Source organism: Cebidichthys violaceus, unplaced genomic scaffold (genome assembly GCF_023349555.1).
Source record: "Cebidichthys violaceus isolate CVI_PGR_0920_01 unplaced genomic scaffold, fCebVio1.0.p SCAF_102, whole genome shotgun sequence".
NCBI classification, from domain to species: domain Eukaryota; kingdom Metazoa; phylum Chordata; class Actinopteri; order Perciformes; family Stichaeidae; genus Cebidichthys; species Cebidichthys violaceus.
The window spans coordinates 550,565-564,704 of record NW_027176266.1 but is presented as its reverse complement, the minus strand read 5'-3'; the positions used below and the strand labels follow the sequence as shown (position 1 = coordinate 564,704).

The 14,140-nt window shown below is 42.1% G+C and overlaps 1 protein-coding gene across 1 annotated transcript; it reads left to right on the top strand.

Moving 5' to 3' along the window:
- The first annotated feature begins 471 nt into the window (after window positions 1-471).
- On the top strand, window positions 472-7,648 carry adra1ab (adrenoceptor alpha 1Ab). Its single transcript, XM_068729516.1, has 2 exons — window positions 472-1,551; window positions 6,893-7,648. The coding sequence occupies exons 1-2, from the start codon at window positions 576-578 to the stop codon at window positions 7,357-7,359; spliced, it is 1,443 nt and encodes a 480-aa protein (XP_068585617.1). The 5' UTR covers window positions 472-575; the 3' UTR covers window positions 7,360-7,648.
- Window positions 7,649-14,140: the final 6,492 nt, after the last annotated feature.

The following is a 14,140-nucleotide window of genomic DNA, read 5'->3' as shown; positions in this document are numbered from 1 at the left end:
TGGGCGGTGCAACATGGCGGACTCAGTGAAGACGACCTGCTCACTAGATATGAAGGGGTCGTTCTAAGGTAGCGAAAACACAACGATTTTTAGTTTCAGGTGATTATACGCAAATGAAAACATAGTTATGAATATTATATTCCATTTCTGTTGATAGAGCCCCCTAAATCCTACACACTGGACCTTTGAGAGGTTTTTTATAAAATCCTCTGAATGTGTTGTTGAATATACTTTTATCCCTTTTCTTGTTTTAAAAGGTTTCCTGCATTAAAGCCTTTCAGCATGACATAACCTGACGTTCTAAATCCACCAGTGACCACCTAAAACGTGAATATTTGTCATTTCTGTCACGCTATTGTGGACTAAATACGACCAAACCGTGGCATTGTTTCTCTTTCAGAACATGACATCGTGCCAAGGAACCCTGCCAGAGGCCACGTGATCGATGGAGTGTTGGCAACAGTCCCCGCATCTCCAAATGAACTGGCGGAGCAGTTTGTGCAGCAGGAAAAGCTTTTATCCGCTGCATTAGGAGGAGCAGAACAAGGCAGCTGTAATTGAGTAGCAGATGTGGCATGAATGGTATCAATCGGCAAGACACTTGCACAACTCAATGCACCCAACAGATGACAATGGCTGCTGCTGAGAACACCAGTGTTTTCCCTGCGGCAGGTCGCTGTACCAACTGCAGCTCCTCCGCCTACGCAGGGATGGATGTAGCCAAGGCGGTGGTTTTGGGGGTGGTGCTGGTGGTGTTTGTTGTGTTCGGGGTTCTTGGTAACATCCTGGTCATCCTGTCGGTGTTGCTCCACCGCCACTGGCGCTCCGTGACGCATTACTTCATCGCCAACCTTGCTGCGGCGGACCTGCTGCTCAGCTCCGCCGTCCTGCCCTTCTCCGCCACCTCGGAGGCTCTCGGCAGATGGGTGTTTGGCCGGTCCTTCTGCAGCGTCTGGGCCGCCCTGGACGTCCTCTGCTGCACCGCCTCCATCCTCAGCCTGTGTGTGATCTCCATCGACCGCTACCTGGCTGTCAGCTACCCTCTGCGCTACCCTGCCATGGCGACGGGGCGGCGAGGCCTGACCGCGGTGGTGGCGCTCTGGGTACTCTCGGGAGCCATATCCGTGGGCCCCCTGTTTGGCTGGAGGGAGCCCGACCCAGAAGACGAGACGGTGTGCAGCATCACGGAGGAGCCCGGCTACGCTTTGTTCTCAGCACTGGGGTCCTTCTACATACCTCTGGCCATCATCCTGGCCATGTACTGCCGCGTGTATACTGTGGCGAAGAGAGAGACGAAGACGTACAGGAAGAGCAGTGAGGGAAAAGGCGTTGAGACTGAGGGGGTGATGCTGAGAGTTCACAGAGGGAACGCTGCTCAGACAGGGAAGCCCGAGGGGGGCAACGAGGGGGCCGCGACACATAAACGCACCACCTTTTCGCTGCCGAGGCTGCTGAGGTTCTCAAGAGAAGAGAAGGCAGCCAAGACTCTCGGCATTGTTGTCGGGTGCTTCATTCTATGCTGGCTCCCTTTTTTCCTGGTGTTACCCATCGGTAGGTATACCTCCTAAACTTCTGCCTAAACCCTGTTGTGTGCCTTTTCATTTGTTTTCATGATATTCACAAAGCAAAAGGTCTGTATATCTAAAAGAAATACGTCAAGAACCCAGAAGATCATTTAACAACACTCACTGCCGGTTTGAATGCTTTACTGGAATCCTCAAAGACTCTTCAGTCCATCTTCACCAAAGCAATGTTTTCTTTGCGGGACAATAAAAAAAAAAAAGGTTGTAAGAACTTGTCACATGAATTACGAATCAAGCAACAACTCTACAATCTCTACCGACTCCTGGAGGAAATATCTGTCTCTTTAGCTGCTAAATGCTCCACTCTGTTCAACAAACATCTCTGTCTGCTGTTTGGGGCTCAGCAGGTAGTGTACAGTGGGGTTTTTAGAGCTGCCTGCTGAATGCTATGAGAGAAGTGAGTGTGGAAACGTTCAACAGTTATCACTACAAGCGATGAATGCATTAATAAAATAGTGGTTGCCGTAATTGACATATTTAGCTACAGGTGCAACAGACTTGAAACTACCAGAAAAGCAGTCTTTTGCACGGCGCAGTGTCCGTAATACAATATAATAAGAGTCTTTGAGGATTTTGGAAATACTTCCAAAAAACAGTTTCAAGTCAAACAAACTACTGGGCTTTTGAAAGACTGTCATAGATTTACAGTATCTTTCAGAAAAACAAGTCTTTACGGTAGCTCTGTGACTTGAATGCAATGGCAATATAAGGAGAGCAATGGGGTGTGACTCCAGCCAACTTGACAAAAAAGGAACTTTAAATGATGGATCTTCTTTATCATATGAATCTAAAAAAAGGATTTAGAAATTAATTGATGTCATAATGAGAACTCCAATGATTAATTAGATTAATTTTCTTGAAGAGGCCTGCTTTATTCTGAAAAATTCTTAAAATGTTAATAAAAAAATGATTCAGTCATGCAAAGGCAAGACTGAATAGAAATGAACTAATTAAGGATTAGTCTGCTGTCCAAGTCAAATATTACTGTAGATATGCGCTACGCTATCAGGAGCTGTCCACTTTTAGCAACTCATAATGCAATCATTTAAATGTAATAGAACCCCATGATGTAATAAAAAACACATTGTGTAAGAAAGCCATGAGCGCATAATGAAATAACAGTTTTGTGCATTATGTAACAATATTACATTATGAGAAGATTGTAACATTATAAACTAAGCAACAAAAAAAAAGTGGACAAATGAGAACCTTTACAGAGATGAAATATTTGTTCCATACAGGAGTAATTATGTATTTATATTATATATCTAAGAATCACCCGGTTTATTAAACTTTGCTTTAAATTAAGGATTCCTCTTGCATCAAGTAAAACTAGAAGGGTTCCTATGCTTTACGACGAGAATGAGAGTACTCCATTATTCAACTTATTTTTTGCTTAATTTATAATGTAATAATGTTATCATGCTGTAATAACATATTACATGCTGCACAAGAGTGTTTCTGCGTTATGCACGCATGGCTTTCTTAGCTTTTATTACACGTATGCTGACATTATGCGCAGTTATTACATTATGAGTTGCTACATCCACTGAGCCAGATATTCTCGACTTCATACTCAATTAATTACGCCTACATTTTTGTCAGACTCTGTCAAAGAAGGAGATAACAGCGATGTTATTGCAGGCGTAAGAGAGGACAGCGCCCAACCATTGTGAAGCCTAATCTAGAATCTTAATTGCCTCTGAAATGACGCTCATGACTTTGACTGAGATAAGTGATTGTCAGTGTGGTCCGGTGTGTATTTAAGGGTGATAGTCTGTCAGCAGTTACCTCCCAGGTCACAGATGGTGAGATTATTTCTGAAAAGTGTATTTTGTTACACAAGCTGTAATCTTATTGAAGGAAAGCACAATCTATTATACAGGATGGAGGGGGACATGGATGAAACAAATCCTCTGGACAAATAATAATATGTTTTATCTTTTGCGCTCTCTTTTTCGTGTGTGTCTATTCATAAGCAGCCATATTAAATGTGTAAACGGTGTAAACAAAAGAGTCGCTCTACCAAAAAAGCGGGAGCTGCTGTCTGTCCTGAATTGATTACCAGGTCTTTTGACACAGGGATTAAGACTACACAATAACCAAGTTATTAAAGTTTGACTTTAGTTTAACTTTCATGGTTATGTCATTATTCTTGATGAAACATTTTGCTAAAAGGGCTTTTTGTCAGAAGCCGTTTTTTTACATGTCACACAGTAGGAAAAACACAGATATACTGTCAATAGCTCTACATTCCGCCCTAATTTACATTAGCGATATAACTAAACGCAGGAGAGAAACAGGTCTACTCAAACTGCATGTGGAAATGCCTAAAATGTATTTTAACAACACAAAGAGACTACTGTGAGGCTGCACTTGTGCATAGTGGTGGTTTGAGCTAAATGCTATAGCTAACGTGCTCGCAGTGACAATGCTAAGACCACAAATGTACAACTCCTGGTGGCGCAACGGGGAAAGTCTAGGGATCATCTGGATTCATCATCTAGAAACTATGTATGCATGTACAAAGTTCTTTGTCAATCCATCCAGTAGATGTTAAGACATTTCAATCAAAACGTGTTGTGACAGTGTAAATTAGACTTACTGGAATTTGTAGCTCGTTTTTTTTGGGTTTTTTTATTGTCAAGATTTATTCAGTGGAACTCCATTTTAATTTTAGTATTTTAATCAATGCTATATAGTCATATCATTCTCGGAAAGGTTCATGGTACTGTAATTGATATTTCACTTGGCTGTAAAAATTCCAATGAGAAGTAAGCACGCCTTGAACTGTGTGTCAAGGCATCTAGGCTGAGAATGTCACTGACTTACGAGTAATTCTTTCATGTCATATATCATTCTTGGTTATCAGACAATGAAATACAAAGACACTTTTTATATATTACTGAGGAATCTGCATCATGTTTCACTCAATAGAACTCTGATTCAAGACATCAGCAGTTATAAAGATGTGTAGACTGCGGTGTCATTAAGGCAGACGAGCATCATCGCTGTCATATATTATTATGAATGTGTAGCTGCTCTCGTCAGGAGAATAGCTGTCAAAACATTTCACTAAAAAAACAAGTGTTCACTTCATCGTGGCGCTAGAGGAAAGGTCAGGGGATCACCAGAGTCCGGATTCAACCTTAAGGAAACCATGAATATCTGATTTCATGGCAATGGTAATAGTTGTTGAGCTATTTCAGTCTGGACCAAAGTGGTGGGCTGACCATGTATGTCACTGACAGAACAACATTGCCATCCACAGAGCCGTGCCGCTATCACGGCTAAAAATACAGACGGAGCCTTTTTTTTTATGATGTAGCTCTGACAGCAACACCCCTGTGGGTTACTATTGTAGCTATTGTGATGCAATAGCTGTTGAGGCCTGAATCATTGGCATAATGATGCTTGATGGTACGTTTCCCTCTATGAACACAACACCGGGCAGGACCTGCCTCTTTCCACGCGGTCCCTCGACTCTACTGCTGCTCGCGTTTCTCAGAAGAGACATCAAGAAATTCAATTACAAGCGACCAAAGAGAGCAAATAAAACACCACGCTGGAGCAGAATAGGCTTCGACTGTGAGATGAAATGGAATGAACCAAACTATTGCTCCCTCATATGAAAGCTATTACAGATAGCAGGCGTGAGGCTTAATGGGCTGTAATGCCTGGAGGCATCCTCAGTCACCCCGCAGCCTCCCAAGGCAGCCAGTCATCGGAGAATAGCTACGCATTTCAATTGAGACAGACCTTCACGGCTCACAGCGCAGCCCTCTGAGACACTGATAGTCTGAGATTCCCAAAGAGAAGTGTTTGAAAAACTACAGAATTTCTCAATTTGTATTTTTCCTGAGTACTTCAGATGGAGACCCTGTTTTGAACTGCAGCACACGGTGGCCACCGCAACCATGCCGGCCAATCACTTGCACAGTATGTTTACAGAGCTCATAAAAGGAGGGGACTGCTGCTCATCAATGGCATCCTGTAAAGCCGCTGTGAGACATTGCGTTTGTGAAAAATTGGTCTTGCACATTGGTTAATGGAAATGATCCCAAAGGGGTTGGATGGAGTTGAGTTCAGGGCTCATTTAAGTTCTTCCTCAACAAACTAGGAATACCATTTCTTTATGCACCTGGCTTTGTGCACGGTGGGTTTAAACAGGAGACCAAACACAAACTGGTGCCACAAAGTTGGAGACACACTAGTCTCGCATAGCCAGACCTATCTCCACAGAGCTATGCGTCAAAAGGTCTCACACATTTTCATTCTGCTATGGGGGGGGACAGGGACGCTCTAACTTGTTAGTATTTCTTTAAACCAATCACAATCATCTTGGGCAGTGCTAAGCACAGGATGTAGCAACAGTGCACTTGTTTAAATAGATAGTGCAGATTGCGTAAAGGGAAAAAAATGCTGCATGAGATACCCGGCAAATACCCACAGTCTATGAGTCATATTGGAAACATACTAAACTAAAATATCATGTATGTTGTAGCATCAAGATTACTGTTAATTGGAACTAATGGGCCCAAATCTTTAAAAACAGCCCCAGTCCAAAAGGTACACAATAGTATGTGGAGTGGCGTGTCCACAAACGTTTGGCTATATAGCGGAACTCAGTAGCCAACTTCAAATTTCTTACAATTTATCTTCACAAAATTCCTAATAATCACATACTGTTTTTAGATTTTCTCCAAAAATGATTTGTTAAAATGACTTTTGTTAGTGTTGTCATAACCAATGAAATGCAGGATTGGACCCAAATGCAGACAAAGCAGGTAAGTTCAGGGATTTAATGCCGATGAAAAGTACATATGTAGACTTACAGACAGGCGGGTACGGGTTCCAGGTTCAGGTTACAGAAGCTCGGAAGAAAAAAGTTTACAACCTTGAAGAACTGACTTGTAATGAATGGAACTGGGTCCGGTACATGAACTGAGAGGCTGATGAGTAAATGAGATGCAGGTCAGGGGGTGAGTGGGGAAGGCCTGGTTATTGCAGATCAGATGAGGAATGTGGTAACAGGTGTGTAGATGGGCGGGGCAGTCAGGTGATGGGGAAAGGAGGGAAAGTCAGAGGGCATCTGGTGGACGGATGGAAAATGGCAATGAAGGGGCCTGGGGAATCGGGAATGTGGCTGGAGAGGAGGGACAGAGAGACAGAGACCAACTCACAAAATACTGTAAATTTAAAGAAATCCCTCCCTTTGTGCTTTCTATTTCTAGCTGGGACTAAAAGTATTGTGGTGGATCTGTTTCCATTCATATTTTGATTTGTCGTTGTCTGTGTGTGCTCTTTAGGATCAATCTTCCCGTCCTGTAAGCCTTCTGAAACCATCTTTAAGATAACCTTCTGGCTGGGATACCTCAACAGCTGCATCAACCCCATTATCTACCCATGCTTCAGCCGGGAGTTCAAAAAAGCCTTTCACAGCGTGCTCCGTGGACGCTGCCTGAGAACTGGGGTGCTGGCTGCCAAACCACAAGGACACATCGCCACCCACACCTCCAGTCCTGGCCCCACGTCCAATACCTCTGATGTCCCGGCCCAAAACCGCGTCGCTGCTTCCTCGTGGGGTTGCTGCGGGCCGCTGTCGACCTCTTCGTCATCGGTCTGTGGTCCGGATCAGGCTCAAATCCAGAGTAAGAGTCTGCTGAAGGCGTGGTGTCTCTCGGCAAGTGGAACGCCGGTACCGCAGAACCCCTCCGGTCACAGATCGGCCAAGGTCTTACGCCTTTCTCTCGGCGTTACAGGAGAGGCTGTTTGATCGGCATGTTGATTTGACAGTGGAATTTTTGAGCATAAAGCCTTGTGCTTCGTGGAAACTCTTGCATACAACTTTTGCATACATATATAAATCCCTCAGATTGCAGCGCCAGCGGGCAGTGAGACTTGGCTCCAGAGCGGGCAGACGATAACTCTGTTGCCTATGGGCTTTATGCCAGTGTAAATGCCTGAAGTGTCAAAAAAACATAACTTGGGAAAGTGAATGAGTAATATTTTGCCTACACTCAACAGCCAGCACTCAGCTGCTCATGAATAGAGGCCGAGCATTACGTGTCAAAGTGTTCAATAGGAGCTACCTAGTGATCAACAGGAAGAACACTGGAGTATGAGCGCTTGGCAAGTGACTTTTCCAATATATTACAACCGTCTTTGGTGGAAGTATGGACACACGGCTTGTAGGAATCTCTATCTGCACTTGAAAGGGAATAAAACAGATAACAGAATGTCATTGAAATGGCATTGTAAAAGAACTCCGGAGACCTGATTTCTTTAAACATTAGTGGTATTTCTGCAGATTTCACAAAAGCCCTGAAGGGCGAGATACTCTTAAATCCCGGCACAATTAGCGCTCACTGACAGCTCTGAGAAAGTGGAATCTGGTGTAAGAGTGTCTGTTTTACACGTGTTAACTCCGCTTTAAGGGGACAAAACATGCGCAGGTATCTGATTTAAAATAACTGTCACGGATTATTTTTTTGAAAAGAACAGTTAGAAATTGTTGGAGGGAAGAAATATCAGTTGTTATGTGGATGTGGGATAAATAACAATATAGTGCAGTCTCAAACAAACAAAACCCCTCTGAAGCTTTCAATGGACAGTTTTTTGTTTTTGTTGAGGCTGCATCAAAGATGCGTTGGATCGACTTTTAATGTTTGACATGGTAGCTTGTGGTGCTGTTGAATAAATGAACAGGTGTCAGATGGTTTTCTCTATTTTTGAATACTGCTGTCCTGTAGTGGCAGTTGTGTTTTCCCCGTGCAAACACCGGAAAATACTGCATCACTTTCTGGTGTTAACTGAGTAAAATGAGTAATTCAGTAGTTAAACTTTAAACTAAATGATATTCACTGTACTGTGATGAAACACATACGTACTATCGTTTCAACGTTTTCAGTAACCACTGTGTTGCATTACAGCACAGCACAAGGCTGTTCTCTCCTTTCTTTGGACTGGAAATCAAGCTATCAGCACAACATTACAACATCCAGTGAATCCGTGTTGATGATTATCTAGTATTAGCAATGTGCTTTCCTGCACTGTGACAAGAGTGTGTCGATGAATTACTCGCTTTTTTTAATTTTACTCATTTAGCGGCTGCCTAGTTAGCTTGCTAACGTTAGCCTACTAATTCCACCATGTTTTCATGCTAACGCTAAATTGGTAACAGAAAATAAGCGGAACAGCGAGCTGGTGGGTCCCCGCTACCCGCCACTAGGGGACTACAGCAGGAACTCGCTCTGCTGCCGGCAAAGTAGTCTTCCAGCAGCGGGTGTAATTCAGTAAATCCATCAAATTCAGTGCCTGTCATGTTGGTTGACGCCACGTCAAGGCTTTCGTCATAAAGAAGTGTGTCTTAGCCCCTTGCCCACTTTTATTTTCTTGTTGCATTTTTCAAAATGATGCAGTGGGTGGACTTAGGCTCAATCCTAAAAGAGGCCCAAAACCACTGAAGCGTTGCAGAGTTGGTGGGTTCATCACTACGAGTGAGCCCTTCCACATTTTACATACTCGCTTGAATTGTTGTCGATTTATAAAATGTCGATTAATGGATCTTTAAATCTTATTGCTTTTCCACTAGTATCCAAGGCCAGAAATAAATGTGCACCTGTGGCCTTGTGATGGAAGGAGATTGCTGCGAGGTTGTTGGCATTCGGTTCACATCATGAAAGGGTAGGTTAATTAACTTTGAATAAACCAAATCACTGCTGCAGTAGAGGCTATAAAAAATAAATCACTACAACCTTTAATAAAAGTGTGTATGAGTGTCATGACATATGCAAACACACAGGAAGCCCATCATCAACAACGAAGACTCCCAACGAATCTAAATCTCTCTGAGAGACCATTATTTTATGAGGCGATTGTATGGGCTTGCATTATACTTTGTGCATGTCTCTGGTGTTTCAGCCTACACGCTTTGTTGGAATTTCATCAATTAACAAGAAAAAGCCCACTATATCACACAAATGCATAAACAAACATTGTGTGGTCCAGTGTCCAGACAACGTGAGTGTTTCATGAAGAAACATGTCATGAAAATTGATTAATAGTTTTAAAAAGAAAGACATTTTGGTTGTCTGATCTGCTTTAAGAAGTTGTCACACGTTTCCTCTTCACTATAAATGCTTTGCCTCCTCCCATTACAGAGCTGTTGTTCTCTGCTGTGCTTTGATTAAAGGCATTTCTTTTGTACCCTCCAGACATCATATCAGTGATGAATGCCTGAGAATGCTTATCTGGGAAATGCAGGGCGTTGAAAAGGGTTTCTCGAAGACGGATGATTTTGTCATTTCACAGTCACCTGAGGTAAGGTCGGAAGAAGAGTAACCTTCATTCTGCATTGTTGTACTTTAACATTATGGCATTGTGCAACCGTTCAGGAGGATAACGCCCCTGTTTAAAACTCTTGTAAGCTCCCACACTTCACATCACTGTAAATGTCTCGGACAACTAATAAACATGCAGCTCTCGTTTTCTGACATTATGCGGCCAGGCACTCAATGTTACACTGCATTAGGCGACAAGTACAGCAGAAAGAGATGCGTTGACTTTTCATTAGAGAGGCATGGCTGAATAAATATATTAGTAAATACAATGACATTTCACGCTTGGAATTATATCGCATTTTTATGCATTACTTAAAATCCGTTTCAGTCTGAAAGTATAAACATGGAAAATGAATTTTCATCTCCAGTGACTTTTTTCTCATGCTTGAATGTCAAAGCTACGTAACACAATTCATCCTCGCCTTTTTTTTTCTGTTTGGCTAAAATTCACAGCATTGCACAGCAGACGCTGCCTTCAAAGAGAAAAGAAACCTTAGAAAAAATAATGATGCATGAGGGGATGACAGTACTAGAGGGACACTGGTAGATGGAGATTCATCAAGAACCATCTAGTCGTCTTATGAGAACAGTGACATTGTGGGGACTCATCTTATTCAGGGAGACAAATTGGGAACAATCGCACATCCCCATAATGTAAATCGTTTTAGTGAGTGAAGACATGGTTTAAGGTGAGGGTCCAGCTAAATTTAGGGTAAGATTAGGCTAAGGGTTAGGATTAGGCTGGTAGAGGCGTTTAAGGTAATTCCAAGAAATGAATGTAAGGCCCAATCCCAATGTCCCCCCTAAGGCCTTAAACCCTGAACCCTCAGGGACTTACTGACTTCACGTCAAAAAATATAATTTATTTACTCCCTAATTTGAATGTCTTCCAGGCACTTTCCTCACAAGGTGAGAGGTAATTTAAATTAATCTATTTACTCGTTTTTGTCAGAACAGCTTCAGTGACTAAATGAAATGTTTGATGAATAAATCTGTGTAATATAATCTCTGCTTCCATTCCTCTGATTTCATGTGTTTTAATGTTCCATCTTTAACCTTTAATGTTTCTGAGTAAATGTAATTTGCCAGGTTGAACACCCATGTGCCGTCCTCTTTGTTTACCTTTGTTAGACTTGTGGGTAATTGGACAAAGTCTGCAGAACTGCAGACTTACGGAAAGTGTTCATAAAGGGCTCAAAATATCTGGGGGACAGTGGGACAGATCCTGAACCCTCACGGACCCTTATGGGAGCGCGCCTCAAAGTCTGTTGGTGTGGCTATTGGGATTGAGCCTCAGTCAATGTAATGTCCCCAAAAGTCGTGAAAACACGACCGTGTGTGTGTGTGTGTGTGTGTGTGTGTGCGCGCGTGTATGTGTGTGTGTGTGTGTGTGTGTGTGTGTGTGTGTGTGTGTGTGTGTGTGTGCGTGTGTGTGACGAGCAGTCGAACGGTGTTGTTCCGACTCCCATCAGCTCAAATATCATTTATGGAAATAAATGCATCAGATTCCTATTAAACATGCGGCTCTCATTGTCAGCGCCTCATTCAAACAGTGTTGCTGCAGCTGCCAACGCTGTTGTGATGAATGGATCCAGGCTTCCATTACTGCAAAGACAAGCGTGTGCCGTTTAACCTAATCAGTCGACTTAGCAAAGAGCCGTTTCATTACAAATCGGCGATCATGATTAATAACGACGTCGAGCAGATGACAAGAACTGTAACTGCGTCAGGGTAGCAAAGGAGCATCATTATTTCCGATGAAGAAAGTATCGTTTGTGTTATGTGTCAAACGGGGAGACTTTCCCGAAACTTCTTCTGACAGTCTTCTCTTCTGGAGTTCTTCCAAGTGACTGAGCATAGAATTGAAATTCTATTGACACTCTCAGAAAACATAACTTCTGTATGTGGGAAAGCTACGGGAAAGCAACCACACCAAATCCACCCACTGCTTAAGTGCTGCTTAATGAAACTCTCTCGTATGCAACATCTCCTCAATTGTTACGTCACGATGTCTCGGCACTGATGTTGCAGCTAATGTGCTAAAAATGAGTAACCCTGCTGGCAAATGCAGCTCCTGGAATTAAGTTTCGTGGTTAAAGTTGCCAAAAAAGTCCCCGCTGTGTCCTTTCTGTTAATAATTCTCTGTTTCATTTACTTTTAGATGACTCAATGTGACACAAGGGGTGACTGATGTCTGCCAGCGGAAATACATTTTTTAATTATTTTTTTTATTTTGGGCTTCCTCATTTATCGGTTCCAAGTGCTTCTAAAGTTTTTTGGACAATGACCAATTTTCTTAATTTTAACATTTACTCAGTAGGATAGATTGGAGAGCAGCTGCATTGGAAATTGTAATATGACAAAAATAATGGTGGGTTATAACTCTGAAGTTTCCCCTTTTGTCCCATACGCCATGTAATGCCCTTCAATCTCAGGCACTTATTTTTAGCCACGGATACTCATGGCAGTAGCATTCATCATCATTATTTAATGACTTAAAGAACTGGACACTCCGTGATGAACCCATAGAACGCTGAACACAAGTCCACCTGATAAGCTTTGAGGCAGTGACACAATGTCAAAATCATTAAAGTGGTTTATTAGTGAAGATTATCTTGCTGAACAAAACATCTAATATCATAAAGTTGTGTTTGCCACAGAGTTTATGTTCTGCATTGATCCAAAATCCAATGGAGTTTGTTTTGTTTGTTGAGGAAACCTGTGCTTGGCCTTCAAAAACACGTCATCCCTGCACCACTCTATTTGTGAACATACTCTGACATTATGCTAAACACATTATGCTAAACACATTATGCTAAACAGGTGTTTCCTCTTACTGTCCCTGATAAGACTTGTGTGTAGGTCACAAACTTAACTAACAGAAGTCTAATCACAATTAGTAAACTAGAGATCATCTTGCAATGGGATCAGACCAGCCGAAGGTCCTTGAAGATCTGAATGAGGACGCTGAGTGCCGGGAGCATACAGTGACTGAACAGGGGAAACAAACAAGCTTTTTTGATCAATGTATTTCAGCATTGCAATGGAACGAAGTGATTTTATTGCAGAAACTCTAGAAAATGAATCTGTTGCTTTCTCTCGTTTTTGTTACTACTGTCCCAGTTTATTTCTCTGTTGCAGTTAGGGAACCTACAGAAGAAGGCGGGGTCATTACTTCATCGTGACAGCGTTCCAATTCTGCCACTGGTGCCAGTTCCATTGATGTGAATGAGGCGAGTCCCACTGTAACCCATCATAATCTGTGTTGTGTCACCTTTGAATGAAAAATGCTTCCAAACAATAAAAGAAAGAAAACGTTAAGTGATGCTATATTATTTACTAGCATAAGTCATGACAGAGGCTGTAAACACTGCAGCCTCCTGTCTTTTTACTTTTTACACCTCAACAAGGATTATTTCTCCCTAACATTAATGGTTTTATCTCAAAATTAAATTTTGAGATTTCTGAACAGAGCCATTGCTAGCTAACATCAGCTTAACTTAGTGCATTGACAAAAAATAAATAAAACAAGTACCGGTATAAAGGTCTAGATTTATAGAGACATAACTTTAGAAAGTTTAGCGATTGGCACAAAACAATAAAAGAGGGAGCTGGCTAACAATTGCCCACCGGGTTATTATTAAATATCATTGTCGTTTAATAGTTGGAATGAATTTGTTACATTCATAACAAAAATGCTCTATTACAATCAAATGCACGTATTATGCCACCAGCTTGGCACCAAGGTGAGTCCCAAAATGAGCCTTCCCTCACTTCCCTCACCAGCTGACAGGAAGTAAACAATGCAATTCCGTTGGAACGGTCCATACAGGATTCAATTAATTAGCTTCTTCCTAACAACTTTTAGTGCTGGCACTTGTAATTATTAAAGCTATTAAAGCAGTGTGGACTTGAAATAACTGATTTAAATGGCGACAACCATGAATGAATATTAATTAGAAAAGACTTTAAGCCTCGGCGTGTGAGAGGGCGCAAATGCCATGTAAGATGTATTTACTGAAATACTCATGTCACTGAACATTTGTCTCAACAGCCCTCAGCTGCCATCTGGCACATTGAGTTCTCTTTCCTTTGTTCATTCAAGTTGCTCTCGACTTCATCAAAACACCTTTTACACCTCAACAATCCAAATTGTGCCTGGATATCTCGTTATTTTGCCTCCAATTTTGCGGTTGTCAAATTCTAAATAACACC